This window comes from Ovis aries, chromosome 2 (assembly GCF_016772045.2).
Source record: "Ovis aries strain OAR_USU_Benz2616 breed Rambouillet chromosome 2, ARS-UI_Ramb_v3.0, whole genome shotgun sequence".
NCBI classification, from domain to species: Eukaryota; Metazoa; Chordata; class Mammalia; order Artiodactyla; family Bovidae; genus Ovis; species Ovis aries.
This window is the reverse complement of record NC_056055.1, coordinates 226,700,420-226,721,627: the sequence shown is the minus strand read 5'-3', so window position 1 is coordinate 226,721,627 and position 21,208 is coordinate 226,700,420. Positions and strand designations below refer to the sequence as shown.

Genomic DNA, 21,208 nt, shown 5'->3' with positions numbered 1-21,208 from the left:
CCATTCTGTTGTTTTCCTCCCTTGCTGGTCTTTGGAACACTGCATTCAGATGGATATATATATCTTTCCTTTTCTCCTTGCCTTTTGCTCTTGTCTTTTCTTGGCTATTTGTAAGGCCTCCTCAGACAACCATTTTGCCTTTCTTTTTCTTGGGGGTAGTTTTGATCAGTGCTTCCTTCTTACACAGTGTGAAGAACCTTCATCCTTAGTTCTTCAGGCACTCTTATTAGATTTAATCCCTTGAATTCATTTGTCACTTCCACTGTATAATCGTAAGGGATTTGATTTAGGTCATACATGAATGGTTTTGTGGTTTTGCCTACTTTGTTCAATTTAAGTCTGAATTTGGCAATAAAGAGTTCATGATCTGAGCCACAGTCAGCGCCCTATCTTGTTTTTGCTGACTGTGTAGAGTTCCATCTTTGGCTACAAAGAATATATCAGTCTGATTCTGTATTGACCATCTGGTGATGTCCATGTGTAGGGTCATCTCTTGTGTTGTTGGAAGAGGATGTTTGCTATGACCAGCATTCTCTTGGTAAAACTCTGTTAGCCTTTGCCCTGCTTTATCTTGTACTCCAAGGCCAAACTTGCCTGTTAACTCCATGTAACTCTTGACTTCTTACTTTCGCATTCCAGTCCCCTGTGATGGAAAGGGCATCATCTTTTGATGTTAGTTCTAGAAGGTCTTGTAGGTCTTCATAGAACCTTTCAACTTTAGCTTCTTCAGCATTACTGGTCAGGGCATAGACTTGGATTACTGTGAGATTGAATGGTTTGCCTTGGAAACAAACAGAGATCAATGTGTTGTTTTTGAGACTGCATCCAAGTACTGCATTTCAGACTCTTTGGTTAACTATGAGGGCTACTCCTTTTCTTCTAAGGGATTCTTGCCCACAGTAGTAGATACAATGGTCATTCAAATTAAATTCACCCATTCCAGTCCGTTTTAGTCACTGATTCCTAAAATGTTGTTCACTCTAGCCATCTCCTGTTTGACCACTTCCAATTTACCTTGAGTTGTGGACCTAACATTCCAGGTTCCTATGCTGTATTCTTCTTTACAGCATGGGAATTTAATTCCATCACCAGTTACATCCACAACTGGGCATTGTTTCTGTTTTGGCTCTGTTTTGTCATTCTTTCTGGAGTTATTTCTCCACTGATCTCCAGTAGCATATTGGGCACCTACTGACCTGGGAAGTTCATCTTTCATTGTCCCATCTTTTTGCCTTTTCATACTGTTCATGGGGTTCTCAAGGCAAGAATGCTGAAGTGGTTTGCCATTCCCTTCTTGAGCAAACCACGTTTTGTCAGAACTCTCCAATATGACCTGTCTGTCTTGGGTAGTCTTACATGGCATGGCTCATAGTTTCGTTGAGTTAGACAAGTCTGCGGTCCATGTGATCAGTTTGGTTATTTTTTTGTGATTATGGTGTTCATTCTGTCTTCCCTCTGATGGATAAGGATAAGAGGCTTGTGGGAGCTTCCTGTTGGGAGAGACTGACTGTGGGGGAAGGTCTTGGTGAGGGGCTATTCTCAGTAAATCTTTAATCCAGTTGTCTGTTGATGGGCGGGGCTTTGTTCCCTCTCTGTGGTTTTTAGCCTGAGGCCAACCTATGGTAGGGGCAATTACAGTCTTGGTGACCACCTTCAAAAGGTCATGTGTACGCACCGTTGTATTCAGTGTTCCTGACTCTGCAGCAGTCCACTGTTGACCCACGCTTCCACCGGAGACTCCTGGACTCTCACAGGCAATTCTGGCTCATTCTTTTGTGGGGACACTGCTCCTTTCTTCTGGCGTGCACAGAGTTTTGTTTGTGCCTTCCAAGAGTCTGTTTCCCTAGTCCTTTGGAAGTTGAATAATCAAATCCCACTGGCCTCCAAAGTTAAACTCCCCAGGCATTCTCAGTCCCTTAGCCGGATCCCCAGATTAGGGAGTCTGTTGTGGGTCCTAGAACTTTCTTGACATTGCTAGAATTTCTTTGGTATAATTGTTCTGCAGTTTGTGGGTTGTCTGCTTGGCAGCTCTATGGTGGGGCTAATGGCGCCCTCCTCCAAGAAGGTTTAACCTCACACGCTGCATGACCAAGGTCTGCTGCAGCCAGAGCCCCTGTCCCTGTGGCAGGCCACTGCTGACCCATACCTCCTCAGAAGACACTCAAACACTCAAAGGCATGTCTGGTTCAGTCTCTGAGGGGTCTCTGGGTCGTGATGCACACGAGGTTTTGTTTGAGCCCCCCGAGTGTCTCTGGCAGGTATGGGGTTTGATTCTAAATCTGATTCTGCCCCTCCTACTGTCTTGTTGGAGCTTTTCCTTTGCCCTTGGATGTGGGGTATTTTTTCTTGGTGGGATTCAACAGTATCCTGTCGATGATTGTTCTTTAGCAAGTTGCAATTTTGGAGTTCTTGCAGGAGAAGATTAGTGCGAATCCTTCAGTCTTGAAGACTGAAGATAGAGACAATAGAATTTCCTCTTGGATTAGTAGTGAGGTGATAGACTAAGGAGGACTGACTGCAAACTTTTTGGCCTTAGCACCAGGAAAGATGGAGTGGATGTCTTCTCAGCTGGAGAAGACTGTAGGCATGTCAACTTAGGGGAGAAGATTAGCCATTCTGTTCTAGATGTGATTGAGACACTTAGTAGATTTTCAAGTACAAATATTGAGTTAGAGGGCTGGATATGGGAACCTGGTATTAAGCAGTTGGTGGGAGAGGGTGACTCCAAACAGGATATGTAAATTTTGAGGTTGACTTAAAGCCAGGAGACCGGATGAGTTAACGTCACCTGAAAACTGAGTTTGGATAGATAAGAGGTTCTGATGAGAGTTGGAGGTTGTGGTGATGAGTAAGAATCAGTAAGCAGGCTGGCAAAATAGGAGCAAGTGGAATAGAAAGATAAACAAGAGATGGTAGTGTTTGAAAGGCAAGGGAGGAATCTGTATCAATCTGAATAATTGGGTCTTTCAATTGCTACCAGAGTGGTCAAGTAAGATGAGAAGTGAGACTTTGTTAGAGATAGCAGTGTGGAAGGTCACTGGTGACCTTCTGTAGAGTAGTTTCTGTGAAATGGTCGAGTGTGCGTGTGTGCTAAATTGCTTCAGTTGTGTCCGACTCTGCGAGCCTGTGGACTGTAGCCCGTCAGGTTCCTCTGCTCAAGGGATTGTTTAGGCAAGAATACTGGAGTGGGTTGCTATTTCCTTCTCCATGGAATCTTCCCGACCCAGGGATCGAACCTGCATCTCTTATGTCTGCTGCACTGGCAGGCGAGTTCTTTACCACTAGCTCCACCTGGGCTGGTGAAATGGTAGATATGAAAGCCTTATTAGAATGGATTCAAGATACAGTGGGGAAAATGTGACCTGGGGATAATAAATATAGAAGTCATCTCCCTAGCTCTGTGATTGTGTCGTAAATGAAAAAGGTTTTCTGGTGGTGCTGGAGAAATATATGGGATTGTGAGGATTTGTTTGTTTTTAAGATGGGAATCTGAGGATATAAATTGCAAATGGAAATTACTTAGCACAGAGGAAAATTTTGATGATGCTGGAGAGGTCGATTGCTATAGGGAGGTCCTTGAATAGATGACTTGGGATGGACCTAGAGTAGTACTTGTTAAACTTTGTTTTGTATAGGTATCACCTGCGGTGCTTGTTAAACTGCAGATACACTTCCGTTGGTCTGGAATGATGTCAGTTTCTGGTACCTGTGCTATAATTTGAGTATAAGAACTTAGCACTTCAAGCACAAGAGCTAGCAGGTTATGTTGGTGTACAGTCATACAGGTCAGTGGATGTGACACTCTGTTCAGGTTGTTTCTGTTTTCTCAATGGAGCAGGAAGCAAGTCATTATTCTAGGGTTGAGGATGGAGGAGACAGTATAAAACCATCTAGGAAAGTAGAGTTAAGACTAGAAAAGTAGAACTGTGGGATTGTATTAAGGGCCCACTTATGGTTTGTGGTTATGAATTTAAATTGAGATGGATTGAATATGGTTGTATGTATGTATGTCTAGTTACATTCAGCTGTGTGAGTGCCTGTGAGGGTAGGTGGGCAGTTGGGGTATAGAATGGCAAGTATTTTGAAGTGGGGAAAAGGGGCAAGTTATTTATGGGTATATGCAACAGTGCTCAGAAATGACAGACCATGGAATCTAAACTGGGAAAGGAGGAAAATGAGAGAATACTAGGTTAAACAAAGAAAATGTGTGGATTTATTGTTTTGTTTTTTATTGCAGATCTCCTTCTCATCTTTAATTTGCTAAGGAGCTCTGCAGATCTTCAGGAGAGGAAAATAGCGTTCATGTCCCCAGTGTTTTTTCATCAAGGAACATCTGAGCTTATATTCTACTACATAAACTTAGGGAAAAGGATGTTCTATATTTTTGGCTAAAACAAGTAGTAACATCAGGAATTATGATTTTATTTAAAGTGGAGGGTTGTGCTGCAGATAAGGAGGGAGGTCTTAAAATGATATTTTAAAATTGCTTCTTTCAGCTCTAAGAACTATTTTAAATGTATCCCATTGTTTCTGTTAAAATAGATTGTTAGCATCCTTGTAAGTCATAGAGATATGTAATCATATAATAAAATATTTACTATATGGACAAATACAGAAAGATTTTCAACCATTGGTTTTTTTCTTTTTTTTTGTCTCTTTCTCTCTTTTGGATATTACAGATGACCATGGATGAAAAATATGTAAACAGCATTTGGGACCTTCTGAAAAATGCAATTCAAGAAATCCAGCGTAAGAATAACAGTGGTCTTAGTTTTGAGGAGCTCTATAGAAATGCATATACAATGGTTTTGCATAAACATGGAGAAAAGCTCTACACTGGACTAAGAGAAGTTGTTACCGAACATCTCATAAATAAGGTATCCAACTTTTAAAGGACTGTTGCTAACTGTATTCAACCTAGAAGTATTATTTTTAAAGGTTCCAGGAAGCCTGTAGAAATAATAGTAGCTGTGTTGTAAAACCTCACTTAAAAACTTATATTCAGCTAAACTAGAATTTTTGATAATTGAAGGAAGGTGGAATTTGTGATCTTTGATAAATATAGTTTCAGAAGTAAATTTAATATACATATGGTTGTTTATGAATAAGTTAATTATAGATCATTATTTTCTTTAAAATGCTTATCTGCCTATTTTAGTTTTGTCTTCTTTGTATATTTGAAAATAAGATGACTACATTGTTTAAAAAATGTTGTCTAAGACTTTTTACCAAATGAAATTGGCCTTATTCATTTTAACTGAGTTTTATTACAACGAATAGGAATTTTTAAAGATAAATTAGTGTTGGATTGTTAACATTATAAAATGGTTCTTTGGTTCCAAAAAGATGTATTTGTTTTTTTTAGAACAAATGTTTTTTATAAAGCAGACTCTTCCACTATAAGTATGTCCTGCTTTAAGATTGTCAGATAAGATGTAAAATACCACAGATAAATAAAAACTTCTCAGAGTTTTTGCGTGGTATTAGGGTATTTGTTTTTTAAATTTTGTTTTGAAAAAAAAAATGGAAAAGTTGCATCAATAGTACAATAATTTCTTTATACTGTAGATTTACCAGTTGTCAAGATTTTGCCACATTTTAGCCAATCTTCTATTGGTATTTATTACTATTATTGGTATTATTTTTATTGCCAGACAGAGAATTAGTTTTAGATTCATTTACACTCAAATGCTTTGGAATAGTTCTCCTAAGAACAAGGAAATTCTCTCACTTAACCAAAGAACAATATTCAAAATCAGGCAGTTTAACATGAATATAAAACTCTTGTCTACTATGACCCACATTCAGATTCACCAGTTGTCCCTTGTAACAGTGATGTCCTTTATGGCAGTATGTTTTCTGATCCAGGATCTTCATCCAGGATCACTCACTCAATTCCTCAGCCTGCTTTTGTCTTTGAGCACATAGACATTTTTGAGAGTATAGGTCAGTTGTTTTGTAGATTGTCCCTCAGTTTTTGGTTTGTCTGATTGTTTCCTCATGACTAGTTTCAGGTTGTGCATTTTTGGCAGGAATTATACATAAGTGATGTTGTGTCCTCAGTGCATCACATCAGGAGGCACATGATGTCAGTTTATCCCATTATTGGTGATGTTAACTTTGATCACTTGGTGTCCGCCAGATTTCTCCACTGTGAAGGTACCTTTTTTCCCTTTGTAATTCATAAGTAATTTGTTCAGATATATTTTGAGACTGTGTAAATATCCTGTTCCCCAAGAAACTTTTCATGTGATAGTTTTAGCATCCATTGATGATTCTTGCATGAATCATTATTTCTACAATGGTTACAAAATAATCACTTTATATTTCTACTCTTCTGTAATTCTTTTCTCTTAAATGGAATTACATGAGCAGGTAAATAGTGTCTCATGAAGCAAGGTGATTAAGTTCTTCATTCATTCAGTAGTTTTTTGTTGTTGTTGTTGTTAAGTGCCTAACTGTGTACAACTTTCTAAGAAAATGTAGTAGATGCAAAGAGATATGATGCTGCCCCTTTCCAGGTTTGTTTTTGTTTTTATTCTGATGTGAGAGATGATATACATATTTAGATAGCAGTGTGTGGCATCAATAAATGGCTTAGGTATTCAGATAAGGAGATACTACCCTGGGCTGTTAAGAGTTCATAGGAAAGGATGAAACTGAACTGAACCGTGAAAAATTTCGAATATAAGTGAACAATGCAGCAGGTGTTCCCAGGATGTCAGATGTCTCATGATTATACAGAAATAAACTTTTAGGTGGTAAGTAGAGTTGGATTGAGGTGTGTAACAGTTTATGGGGCTTAGTGGAGTGGAGTGTTGCAGAGTTGATTTGGGAATATCTTGGAGAAAAACTTGAATGCCAAGCTAAGGAATTTGGACTTTACAGTGGAGGTTTATTGGAGGTTTTTAAGTGGATGATAATACGACAGAATATTTTAAGATTAAGATGAGAGCGATATAAAGTAGAATTGAGGGAATGTGTGTGCTAGAAACAGAGGAAGACCTGGAAAAAGCTAATTAAGATGATAGTCTAAAAATGTGATGTCAACAATTCTGAAATAAGACAAGATAAAATTTAGTTACTGGGAGAGAATTACGGTGCTACCAAAAGAATTATTGTGAACTTTGGTGGAAAACGGATTTAGAATGGGTAGAGGAGATGACAAATTTTGTTTTAGGTTAATATTGGAAACTTTTATAGTTAGAAGTCAACTTAGAAACCATTTTACATGTGAGGAAATTTGTGTGAGAGATTGTAATAAGGTGTCCAAGTAGAGAGATGGTGGGTTTGGAGCTTGGCAGGAACTCAGAACTGGAGAGTGAGATCTGACATTTGGTAGCCTGCACTGAGGAATACGTGTTGGGAGTTCAAAAACGAAAATCCCAGAACCAAGGGATGAAACTTCAAAAGCAAACTATGGTGAACAGGTGTGAAAAATGAAGACTAATATAAGAATCTTGGCATCAAAAAGAGAAGAAAAGTAGAGTGGGAGAGGTTTGTTTAAAGCTGTAGAAGAGAAGTTTGGAGCAGCTGAAGTTTTGGATATGAAGGGAATGTGAAATGGAACAGTGGGGAAGTAAAGGTAGAAGGGGAGCAGATTCTCACAGGGCATGATAGTAACGAGCCCAGCTGAGTCTTGCTTAGCATTTACTGTGTGCTAGGTCCACTCCGAGTGCTTTTGAATATGTTCACTTAGTTAATGGTCGCAACCCAAGGAGCCAGATACTACTGTTATTACCTCTATTTAAAAATGAAGAAACCCAGGCACACAGTGTTGGTTATTTGTCCAAATACACGAAATTAGGGACTTCCTGGTAGCTCAGATGCTAAAGAATCTGCCTGCAATAGAGGAGACCCATGTTTGACCCCTGGGTCAGGAAGATCCTCTGGAGAAGTGATTGGCAATCCACTCCAGTATTCTTGCCTGGAGAATTCCATGGAAAGAGGAGCCTGGCAGGCTACAGCCCATGGGGTTGCTAAGTGTTGGACACGACTGAGCGACTAACACTTCACTTTCACAAAGTTAGTAAGTATCCTAGCTGAAAACAGTATTCAAGCATTGTCGCTTCAGGCTGAATCCCTAACTTTTCTATAAATCTCCTCCCGAGGCATAATGAATGGATGAAAATGCAGTAAATATGCTGAAATTAAGGGTGCATGTGGAGTTTCATGAAAATTGCCTCAGTGTTTATAAAACTGTAATCCTTTAAATTTTAGTTCTTGGTTTATTTATGGTTAAAATCAAGGAGTTGGCAGGAGTATTTTTGAGATGTTTTAGTTCTAAAACTACTGCAAATCTAATAATTAAGCAGTGTGTCTTCTGAAAATGAGATGAAGAAGCTTGGAGTATCTCCTGTGGGGAATATACTAAGGAATTGGCAAGTGAGGGAAAAGATACCTCTGTGGGAGTTGGCCTGAATGTATGATTTATCTTTCTTCCTTTTGTTTTTTTCTTTTTTTTAAGAAGTGCTTTGCAGCTTGGGCACAGATGTAGGGAAAAAAACTCTATGTGCTTTGATTCAAAAAGTGAGGAGAGGAGGGAAGGTCAGAGTTAATGGGACAGATTTTTGGACTCTGAAACATGGTTAGGTAGAAATTGGAGTCATGTGAACAATAACTCTGGTAATTAAGAGCTTCAGTATAGTCTCTTAAAGTGGTCCCATATCTAAGATTAACCGTTATTTCAAAATATAGCCAGTTCTCTACAGTATATTCCAGGGAACATATATTCGAGTTGATTATGCTAAAGAATTAAAAAGTGAATATGCTGAACTTTTATTTCTCCTATAAGTATTAATGAAATAGCAGCATCTGAAGATGTTCTTAAAATTTTTTTTTTCTTTCACAAATACTCATTTGACCACCTTAAGCTAGTTAATTTCTGACTAGGAAATATACCATCATCAGCATATCTGATGATTTCTTTGTTTCAGTTGAATTAAGTTTTTGAACCTCTGCTGGTATCTATGCTTTCATTTTTCTGTTTCCTCTTGATCTTATTTCATTTTTAGTTTGATTTTATAAGACATTTTAATTGTACAAATACAGTACTGTCTGAAGGGGACACTGTTACAAGAAGTCTTAACTGGCAGAGCCATCCTACAGTAGCGTAAATACTTGTCCTCTGATGTGGAAGTCGATTTGTTCTACCAAATAGGACTTAGGGATGTTACTGATACAGTGTGCAGAGAGATAGTTTGCATGTAGATCAATAGTGCCTGTTTCTACATTGTACCTTCTGCCTGGAAGTTAAGAGAATGATTTAGGGTTCTGTGGTATCAAAGTTATATGTCTTCAGTCTCACAGAATATATCCCTTTTTATGGTTCTGGAAGTGTTCCTACAGCTTTTTGTTCAGTATGCTTTGAGCAGTTAGCTGAACTGCCTAGCTAATGATGTATTTTTTAAAGCAAAATTATTTTCCATTGAAGTGAACCTTTTAGTGCTGTGGTGTAGATAGCCAGGACTATCTTTTCACGTTGAAGAAATAAGCTTGCTACATTGAAGCACGCGTAGAAGTTATAGGCTGTTTCTTTCTTGGTAGTATATTCTTTCTATCTGTAGAAGAATATTTCCCCAAGAAACTGAGACCCAAAGGAATTCAGTGAATTTCTCAAGACCACAAAAACAAAACCTACTGTGTGTTGTGACCTTCTCTGCCTTGTCATAAATATGAAAACATTTCAGAATTCTCAGGGACTATTTTTTTCTAACTCAAATACCTTTAAAGGCATGATTATATTGGAGAAAAAAAGATTATGCTACTTTTAAGTTTTAAGGATTTTAAAATTATAGGTCATTTTGTAAAAGCCTCAAAAGTATCCTTGTAAAATTAATCATCACCAAATTTAACATTCAAAAGTATTATTTGCTGGACTGGCTTGGGTGTAAGAAATACTAAATAGAATGCATCTGATTTCTGCATTCATAGAACAGATAAACAAGTAAACGTTCTATTACTTGTGGGAAGGTTAGGTTAGGATGGAGCCATGTTTTTTTAATGTTTCTGATTTTATTTTATTTTTCAGCTTGATTGAGGTATAGCTGATGAAATTGTCAAATTTAAAGTGTTTGCTTTTTTTTGAGTCATGTCCTTTTAGAAGATTCCTATTTGAGATTCAGACTTCATAGAAAGTCTGTATAGAGGACTTAGCTTTTCTTCTATACACTGCTAACAACTCCATAATAATAAATAATAATAGATATAATAATAAGAGTTTAATAATAAATAATTTAGAAGTAGATGCAGTGAAAAAAAGTACTGGATAGAAAGTAGGGAGAATGAGGCATTAGGCCTGATTCTACCACTAAATATTGAATCAAGTTACTAGATTTTTCTGGACTTAAGATTATTAATGTATAAAATGATTGGGATTAGTTTTGTTAGCTTGAATGAGCATTAAATTTATATGATGATTATGTACCTTGATAATTTTGGGTTACTTAGGAAAATGATAGTTTTTGAGTTTGCTGTTGTCCTTTCATGTGCCATAATACATGTTTAGAATAGAAGTTTTCCCATTTTTAATTGTTTCTTAAGGTCAGGAGAAACTCTTTGGTTTTAATATAGAAAGAACTTGATTATCCTAATCTTGTTATGATTAACAAGTTTCTTAGATTTGCCTTAAGGTTAATTTCCCTCCTTTTCCCCCCAATTTCTACTCTATAGTAATAATAAGGCAGTCTCATAACTGAGTTTATAAAAGCTAATTTCTGTACTGTAAAAGTTTGTTCTTTTAGGAAAATAGCTGAACAGAAAAGATGCTGACTTTTCAACTCTACTAGAAAGTTTATTATTGGTAAAAGGAATATTTATTCCAGTGGTTTTCAAAGTCCTTCTATCTTGTTCTTCAAATACTGTCTTACTTTGATGGCAGTGTGAGGAAGACAGAGTAGGAGGAGCTTCATCCTCTTCACGTTTCATTCATTCAGAAAACTGCTTATTGAGGATCTGTTAATGCCAGGCACTGGGCTATGCATTTGTGTTAAATCAAAGATCTCCATCTTTCTGAAACTTAAGTTAGAGGCTTACATACTTGAATCTGTGCCTTGTAATCCTGATCAGTTCTAAGCACTCTGTTTTTCAGGTAGGAAAAATGATGCTTTGAAGAAGAAGAATTTCAATTTTTAAGTGACTTCTTGTTGAGTGTGTGTGTGTGTGTGTGTGCGCGTGTGCGTGTGTGTGTATGTAAATTCTCTTTGTATAATAACATGCTACTGTTTTTATTTTGTATGTAGGGTCACCTTTGCTGAAAATGATGTTTCTGTGTAAACTACTTGCTCAGTTTATTAATGTTTCTCCTCATCTTTAGAGGGAGAATGGGAAGAACTGGAGTTTTAAATACTATGTTTATTCATAGGTAAATTTAAATGTTTATATAGTGGTACTAATTGTCTGAGGGAATGAAGTTGGTAATTTTATGGTAAGCTCTAGACTGTTTTGTAGGCCACTTAAGTAGACTTAGCTTTTATAATAAAGTTCTTTTAGTGCTTTTCTTTTCTTTCTAGGCAAATATAAATGGATGTAGAGGCACCTTTTAAATAGCATTGTATGTACAAAATGTATCGTAAATATAGTGATTGCAGTGAATTAAAAAGGACATTGATAGAAACACTAGGGAATAAGATTTTCATTAGCAAAGACAGATTCAGTTCAGAGGTCCCACAGATACTGAGTCTCTCCTGTGTTTTACCCACCAGAAAAGAATTAAGATACAGTGCCTATCAGCAGGAAACCTCACCTCCCAGTTTTAGTGAGGTAGTCAGATTTGAAGGGGAATTATTTTGCCTGAAGAATTCAGGGCAAAGTAGAAAGAGGAGGTCATGTTTGATGAGCCTTAAAGTATTATAGAAGATTCATCATGTTAAACATAGGCAAAAGATAATCTCAGTAAGGGAAATGGCATGAATAAATAAAAAGGTAGGTAGGTAGGAGCATAGTATGGTGGACCAGTATAAGTTTAAAGGGAACATAAAGGACTTCACTTGGATTTGTAGGAAATGAGAATGGTGAAGTTAGCTGGCCTAACTTTGTAGGGGATTTGACTTTTATTCTGTGGGTGCTAGGAGCTGTTGGGTTTTAATCTTCAAAAAGCCTGAAGTGGAAAAGATGAAGTAAAAGGTTTAAATAGAAGTTCCATTTTCAGTCATTCATTGCTACTTATCTTTCATTCTCGTGCCCTCTTGTCCTTTTTTAAAATTTAAAGTTGTTGGAAGAAACTAAGAACCCAGTGAATGTTAGAGTCGCTTAGAGTGGCACTGACAGAAAGAAGGAAGAGGAAGGCCCTCAGCTGGGTGTACAAACCCTTAAGGAATAGGATCGGAAAGAATGACTTGAATATAAATGGGATGATCCCCAAAGAGATTTTTAGGGATAGGGATAGGGTGAGGAGTAGGGATTAATGGAGAGTCAGAAAGATAGCAGTCAGAATATGAGGGGGGTAGGAAATTGAGTAGTTTCTACTGTAAAAGGATTGAAAGAGAAATGCTGGGGTAGAGCCGAGTTTAGAGTGTAGTTTAGTAAGTTCACCCATATTAAACACCAGCTATTCCTACTTGAATTGTGGAGTAGACTATAAGCTCTGTGAGAGCAGTGCTCATAGTCTTGATTATATTTTCTAGTGATGTTCTTTTAATATCTATTAACCTAGGGCTTGTTTCATTCATCTTTGTGTCTTCTGCTGTCCACATGCTGCTAAGTTGCTTCAGTCGTGTCCGATTCTGTGAGACCCCCATAGACAGCAGCCCACCAGGCTCCCCCGTCCCTGGGATTTGATTCTCCAGGCAAGAACACTGGAGTGGGTTACCATTTCCTTCTCCAGTGCATGAAAGTGAAAAGTCAAAGTGAAGTTGCTCAGTCGTGTCCGACTCTTAGCGACCGCATGGACTGCAGCCTACCAGGCTCCTCCGTCCATGGGATTTTCCATTCAAGAGTACTGAAGAAGGGTGCCATTGCCTTCTCCAGCTCTCCATATAGTTAGCATCAATAATTGTCTATTGAAATGAATCTCTAAGAACAAATAGAAATAGAATCAAATGGAAGCCAGCCATTATGGTTTATATCTATGAACTGCCGACATCTGTTTTGTCTTCTGTATATGAAGTAATACTTCTTCCTACCCAAGGTCATTACTGAATCTTAACTACTATAAAGCAGTGTTTCACCATTTTAAAGTGCAGTTTAGTTTTGGGGCTGACTACCTTTGATTTCTTGAGTCTGGAGTCTGTCAGTTTGCTGGGAACTCTAGATTGTGTGATCTTGTAGAACTGTGTTTTTTCTCTTCATGATACCCAGGAGAGAGTAGTTGCTGTATTGCCATACTTTGTATATGTTTTACTATTCTGTCAGTGTCCCTGTTGTTCAGAGTTCAACTATGGCATTAATGCTGTAATGTACTGGTGCTTTTAATGTATTTAATGTAATATATTGAATGTATTTCTTAAACATTGGGGGGAAAAAACCATTGGGAATGAAGTACTTGACAAATGATAATCGTATTGTCCTTCTGTGGCACACTGCCTTGTTCTTGGTTCTCCTTTCCATCCATTGGGTAAAAAGCTACCATTTTTCAAGGTGTGACTTCATCCTTAAATCCTGGTTTTCCAAGTTGTGTTATTTTTAAAGTAAGAATGTGTTTTTTTTTTTAAATCCAAAATTTAGGTGTTTTTTAAAATCTTTAACATGTAGCAAATTTTCTTTATGGAACTATGAAAACCTGTTGTCCTAATAGGCATCATGTGTCCCTGCTTTGACTTCTTTAATACTGTTCATTGAATTCTACTTTGTGTTGAGGTCATATGGATGCTAATATTAGGCTCCTCCCTTCTACCCTCCTTTGTAGAGATTGTTAAGTGAGTGCATTTTATATTCCCCATGGTGCCTAACACCCTGCTTGCTTGTTGAAACTAATCTTTAAATATTAGAATTGTCAGCTCAGGGAAAAAATTTTATGTATCCATTTAAATTAAGACCTTCATTTTGGACACTTTGTGAAATTTTTAAACTTACGTTAATAACTATGTATACTTAGTAAACTTACAGAAGAATCTTGACAGTGGTCACAAAAAACGTTTCCCTGAAATGGCTGTCTTTAGTTTTGATAATACTGGTATGAATCCTCTTATAAAGGTGGCCAACCTTTATTCTAAAAATAAGTGAAAATAATGAGAACAGTACTGTGAATCTAGAAAATATCAAAAGGGCAGTGAATTTTATTCCAGTCAGGAATCTGTCATTAGTGAATTCTTAGACAGTTTAAAGTATCTACAAAAGTTAAAATTAATTTTCCTAATCTTTAGTAGGATAAACCTACTAGACAATGTATTGAAAAGCAGAGACATTACTCTGCTGCCAGAGTCCATATCCTCAAGGCTATGGTCTTCCCAGTGGTAACATGTGGTTGTGAGAGCTGGACTGTAAAGAAGACAGAATACCAAAGAATTGATGCCTTTGAACTGTGGTGCTGGAGAGAAGACTCCTGGAAAGTGCCTTGGACAGCAAGATCAAACCAGTCACTCTTAAGGAAGATCAGCCCTGAATACTTGTTGAAAGAACTGACACTAAAACTGAAGCTCCACTATTTTGGTCATCTGATGCAAGCAGCCGGTTCACTGGAAAAGTCCCTGATGCTGGAAAAGATTGAGGGCAGGAGAAGAGGGCATCAGAGGATGAGACGGCTGGAAGGCATCACCGATGCAATGGACATGAACTTGGGCAAACTCTGGGAGATGCTAAGGGATAGGGAGGCCTGGCATACTGCAGACTATGGGTTTGCAAAGAGTTGGACACGATTGGTCGACTAAACAACAGCAACCTTTAGTAGAAGTTTGCTTTGAAATACAAAAGTCTTAAGGTTGTTATGTATTATGAATTAGCTACATCTATTCACCAGATTTAATGGAGGTTGGCTGCATTATGAACTCCTCAAAATATGAAGTAAAGTAATTCTTTCTAGTTATGGAGAGATTTTGGTTCTTTAAAAGAAAGGAAAGAAAGCAGTAATCAAGTGGAAATTGAGAGTTGAGAATCAGTAGTGTATAAAATATGTGAATATATATGTGTGTGTGTGTTGTTTCAGAAAATTTTCTGAGCATGTTGTTAAAATGCAGATTATGATTCAGTGGGTCAGGCTTACAGATGATGACTGTGATGATGAGGATGTTGACCATAATTCTACTCTGTGCAGACACTCTCAGTAGCAAGATTCAAATAATGTTATAAATAATGTAACAAGTAATATTTTAATGAAAGCAAATGCTTATGTGGCATTTAATGTGGGCTAGGCACTGTTCTAAGTATTTTATGCATGTTAGCTCATTTTATCCACAAAATAACTCCTTGAAGTAAGTGCTATTTTATAAAAACTGATAAACAAATGAAGGTTTCCCTGGTAGTTCAGTTGGTAAAGGATCAACCTGCAATGCAGGAAACCCCAGTTCGATTCCTGGGTTGGGAAGATCCACTGGAGAAGGGATGGCCTATCCACTGCAGTATTCTTAGGCTTCCCTGGTGGCTCGGTAAAGAATCCGCCTGCAGTGCGGGAGACCTGGGTTTGATTCTTGGTTTGGAAGGATCTTCTGCAGAAGGGAACAGGTACCTATTCAAGTATTCTGGCCTGGAGAATCCCATGGACAGAGGAGCCTGGCTGGCTACAGTCCATGGGGTCACAAAGAGTCGAACATGACTGAGCGACTGACACACACTATCACTTCCACACAAATGAAGTTGCTTGGGGTCACACATCTACCTAACATTGGCTCTATGATTTGAATCAGGCAGATGGGGTTTTTAGCATCTGTATTCCTGTGCTGCCTTTATTTACCATGTAATCTTTTCAATCAAGAATCTTTGCATAAGGGGAAGAGCTGTGAAGCGTTTTTCAAAGGATGCGTCCCATTAGGAGAGAGATCTTCTACACTTCATGGCTTGGCTTCTGTTGAAATTCACTTATATATTAAGCCATGTTTATTGATAGGTTTATATCACATCACTTCATATTTTGAGATCTTCAGGAATTATTTTTTAATGACATTTTTAGGAAATCCCTGCCTGCCTGCTTAGCTGTGTCTGACTGTGACCCTTTGGACTGTAGCCCACCAGGCTCCTTTGTCTATGGAATTCTCCAGGCAAGAATACTGGAGTGGGTTTCCATTTCCTTCTCCAGGGAATATCCTTGACCCAGGAATCGAACCTGCATATCCTGTGACTCCCGCATTGCAGGTGAATTCTTCACCTATTGAGCCACCAGGGTAGCCCATTTTTTGGAAAAATAGGATTTATATAACTGGTAAAATTTGTAAAATGATAAGTTCCCAGATTATATATGCAGGGCTCTGAAAAATTCAAATGCTGTGCGAACTTCAATGCTATTTTTGATCATGGTAAATTTTGCCTATTTTTGTAAATACTTGGTTTCATCAGGTGAAACAAGCAGTATGTTTTGGAATTTAGAGCCAAGAAAAAGGTACTTAGCGAGTATCCAGTGACTCTGTCAGTCTCAGGCACACCTTGTTTTATTGTGCTTTTGCTTTACTACACATAGCAGATAAATGCATTTTTTACAAATAGAGGGTTTATGGCAACCGTCTTCAGCGGGTTTCTGATGAACATTCCTGATAGGTGGGAAGAGGTCAAAATACCATATGGACACAAGTTTGGAAGAAGTTAACTCCTTGGATTACTTTGAAGAGCTCACAGTGTAGAATAAGTAACTTCAGATGTGCAAATAGCAGAAAAAACTAGAATTACAATTGGAACCTTAAAGTGTGTTAGTCGTTCAGTTGTGTCCAACTCTTTGTGACCCCAAAGACTGTAACCTACCAGGCTGCTTTGTCCATGGCGTTCTCCAGGCAAGAATACTGGAGTGGGTTGTCATTCCTTCTCCAGGGGAATCTTCCCGACCCAGGGGTTGAACCCACGTCTCCTGCATCGCCGGAATCACAGGCAGATTCTTTACTATCTGAGCTACAAGGGAAGCAAGATGAAATGTACTTCTGGTACAGATACTGTCAAGGCTGTTGACATGACACAAAAGGATTTGTTACATTAACTTAGTTGATGAAGCAGGTTTGAAAGGACTGACTCCACTTCTTACTGTTCGTAAAATGCTGTGAAACAGTGTTGCATGCTACAGAGAAATCATTCTTGAAAGGAAGACTTTATTCATGTGACACACTTCATTGTCATCTTATTTGAAGAAATTGCCAAAACCATCCCAGCATTCACCAGCCACCCCTGATCAGTCAGCAGCCATCAACACCTTGGCAAGATCTTCACCAGCAACAAGATTATAACACCTTGATGACTCAGATGATGGTTAGCTTTTATTTGCTACAAAATATTTTTAAATTAAGATCAGTTCAGTTGCTGAGTCAAATCTGACTCTTTTCGACCCCATGAATCGCAGCATGCCAGGCCTCCCTGTCCATCACCAACTCCGGGAGTTCACTCAAATCATGTCCATCAAGTCAGTGATGCCATCCAGCCATCTCATCCTCTGTCATCCCCTTCTCCTCCTGCCCCCAGTCCCTCCCAGCGTCAGGGTCTTTTCCAATGAGTCAACTCTTCACATGAGGTGGCCAAAGTACTGGAGTTTCAGCTTTAGCATCATTCCTTCCAAAGAACACCCAGGGCTGATCTCCTTCAGAATGGACTGGTTGAATCTCCTTGCAGTCCAAGGGACTCTCAAGAGTCTTCTCCAACACCACAGTTCAAAAGCATCAATTCTTTGGCCCTCAGCTTTCTTCACAGTCCAACTCTCACATCCATAACATGACCACTGGAAAAACCATAGCCTTGACAAGATGGACCTTTGTTGGCAAAGTAATGTCTCTGCTTTTGAATATGCTATCTAGGTAGTAAGCATCTTTTAATGTCATGGCTGCAGTCACCATCTGCAGTGATTTTGGAGCCCAAAAATATAAAGTCTGACACTGTTTCCACTGTTTGCCCATCTATTTCCCATGAAGTGATGGGACCAGATGCCATGATCTTCGTTTTCTGAATGTTGAGCTTTAAGCCAACTCTTTCACTCTTCTCTTTCACTTTCATCAAGAGGCTTTTGAGTTCCTCTTCACTTTCTGCCATAAGGGTGGTGTCATCTGCATATCTGAGATGATTGATATTTCTCCTGGCAATCTTGATTCCAGCTTGTGCTTCCTCCAGCCCAATGTTTTTCATGATGTACTCTGCATATAAGTTAAATAAGTAGGGTGACAATATACCGCCTTGATGTACTCCTTTTCCTATTTGGAACCAGTCTGTTGTTCCATGTCCAGTTCTAACTGTTGCTTCCTGACCTGCATGTAGGTTTCTCAAGAGGCAGGTCAGGTGGTCTGATATTCCATCTCTTTCAGAATTTTCCACAGTTTATTGTGATCCACACAGTCAAAGGCTTTGGCATAGTCAATAAAGCAGAAATGTTTTTCTGGAACTCTCTTGCTTTTTCGTTGATCCAGCAGATGTTGGCAATTTGATCTCTGGTTCCTCTGCCTTTTCTAAAACCAGCTTGAACATCTGGGAGTACACAGTTCACATATTGCTGAAGCCTGGCTTGGAGAATTTTGAGCATTATTTTGCTAGCATGTGAGATGAGTGCAATTGTGCAGTAGTCTGAGCATTCTTTGGCATTGCCTTTCTTAGGGATTGAAATGAAAACTGACCTTTTCCAGTCCTATGGCCACTGCTGAGTTTTCCACATTTGCTGGCATATTGAGTACAGCACTTTTACAGCATCATCTTTCAGGATTTGAAATAGCTCAACGGGAATTCCATCACCTCTGCTTTCTAAGGCCCACTTGACTTCACATTCCAGGATGTCTGGCTCTAGGTGAGTGATGATACCATCGTGATTATCCGGGTCATGAAGATCTTTTTGTACAGTTCTTCTGTGTATTCTTGCCACCTCTTCTTAATATCTTCTGCTTCTGTTAGGTCCAGACCATTTCTGTCCTTTATCTAGCCCATCTTTGCATGAAATATTCCCTTGGTATCTCTAATTTTCTTGAAGAGATCTCTAGTCTTTCCCATTCTGTTGTTTTCCTCTATTTCTTTGCACTGATTACTGAGAAAGGCTTTCTTATCTCCTCTTGCTATTCTTTGGAACTCTGCATTCAGATGTTTGTATCTTTCCTTTTCTCCTTTGCTTTTCACTTCTCTTCTTTTCACAGCTAGTTGTAAGGCCTCCCCAGACAGCCATTTTGCTTGGTCTTGATCCCTGTCTCCTGTACAATCTCACGAACCTCCGTCCATAGTTCAACAGGCACTCTTATCTATCAGATCTAGTCCCTTAAATCTGTTTTTCACTTCCACTGTATAATCATAAGAAATTTGATTTAGGTCGTACCTGAATGGTCTAGTGATTTTCCCTACTTTCTTCAATTTAAGTCTGAATTTGGCAGTAAGGAGCTCATGATCTGAGTCACAGTCAGCTCCCGGTCTTGTTTTTGCTGACTGTATAGAGCTTCTCCATCTGTGGCTGCAAAGAATATAATCAGTCTGATTTCGGTGTTGACCATCTGGCGATGTCCATGTGTAGTCTTCTCTTGTGTTGTTGGAAGAGGGTGTTTACTATGACCAGTGCGTTTTATTGGCAAAACTATATTAGCCTTTGCCCTGCTTCATTCCGCATTCCAAGGCCAAATTTGCCTGTAACTCCAGGTGTTTCTTGGCTTCCTACTTTTGCATTCCAGTCCCCTATAATGAAAAGAACATCTTTTTCTGGTGTTAGTTCTAGAAAGTCTTGTAGGTCTTCATAGAACCGTTCAGCTTCAACTTCTTCAACATTACTGGTTGGGGCATAGACTTAGATAACTGTGGTATTGAATGGTTTGCCTTGGAAACGAACAGAGATCATTCTGTCGTTTTTGAGATTGCATCCAGGTATTGCATTTCAGACTCTCTTTGTTGACCGTGATGGCTACTCCATTTCTTCTAAGGGATTCCTGCCCGCAGTAGTAGATATAAGGGTCGTCTGAGTTGAATTCACCCATTCCAGTCCATTTTAGTTCTCTGATTCCTAGAATGTTGGCATTCACTCTTGCCATCTTCTTTAGACCACTTCCAATTTGCCTTGATTCATGGACGTAACATTCCAGGTTCCTATGCAGTATTGCTCTTTATAGCATCGGACCTTGCTTCTATCACCGGTCACATATACAGCTGGTATTGTTTTTACTTTGGCTTCATCCCTTCATTCTTTCTGGAGTTATTTCTCCACTGATCTCCAGTAGCATATTGGGCACCTACTGACCTGGGGAGTTCCTCTTTCAGTATCCTATCATTTGCCTTTTCATACTGTTCATGGGGTTCTCAAGGCAAGAATACTGAAGTAGTTTGCCATTCCCTTCTCCAGTGGACCACATTCTGTCAGACCTCTCCGCCATGACCTGCCCATCTTGGGTTGCCCCACGGGCATAGCTTGGTTTCATTGAGTTAGACAAGGCTGTGGTGTGTGTGATCAGATTGACTGGTTTTCCGAGAGTGTGGTTTCAGTGTGTCTGCCCTTTGATACCCTCTTGCAACACCTACTGTCTTACTTGGGTTTCTCGTACCTTGGATGTGGGCTATCTCTTCACGCCTGCTCTATGCACTGTTTATTTAGACGTAATACTATTGCCCACTTAATAGCCTACTGTGTAATGTAAACGTAAATTTTATATGCACTAGGAAACCAAAAAATTCGTGAGTCTCACTTTAACAAAAAAAATCTTTGTGACTTGATTTGTTGCAGTGCTTGGTTTGTTGCAATGGTTTGGAATCAGAACCATGGTATCTTCAAGGTATGCCTGTATTTTTAAAACAGTGGAAAACCCTACTTTTAAAATCACACAAAACCGGTATAAATCATATTAATTAGGGCAAAGAGCCCACCCTGAAATGGTTCTAAGGCATTGCATAAGTGCCATTGATCTGACCAACCTGTCATATTCCAGGAAGAGAAACTACAGAATGTATAGGTTAAGTAACTTGTTCAAAGTCTTTGTAATTGCCCTCAGTAACTGTCTGCAAATACAAATTTGATTGTTTAGCTCCTGAGTGAACACTGAAATGCTACAGATTTCTAAGAAGTCACACCTCTTAACATGATAGTGTTTCCATGGTACCCTTAAATGTTTTCTCTCTTTTTTTAATTTAGCACATGCACCATATTATTCATGTACCTTTTGATGTTTTTAATACATGGTATATATTTCCATGGAAAATAATG

At 38.7% G+C, this 21,208-nt stretch overlaps 1 protein-coding gene across 3 annotated transcripts in view; it reads left to right on the top strand.

Moving 5' to 3' along the window:
• Nucleotides 1-21,208, top strand: part of CUL3 (cullin 3) — a 107,437-nt gene that overhangs the window by 25,876 nt on the left and 60,353 nt on the right. Inside the window, exon 2 of one of the 3 annotated variants that reach the window (XM_015093555.4) lies at nt 4,680-4,877. The exons of 1 other annotated variant lie outside the window; for it this stretch is intronic. In XM_015093555.4, the coding sequence (XP_014949041.2) occupies nt 4,680-4,877 (198 nt within the window). Of the gene's footprint in view, nt 1-4,679; nt 4,878-6,032; nt 6,160-21,208 lie in introns of those variants that run through there. One more of the 3 variants, XM_027965243.3, reaches the window with a different exon arrangement.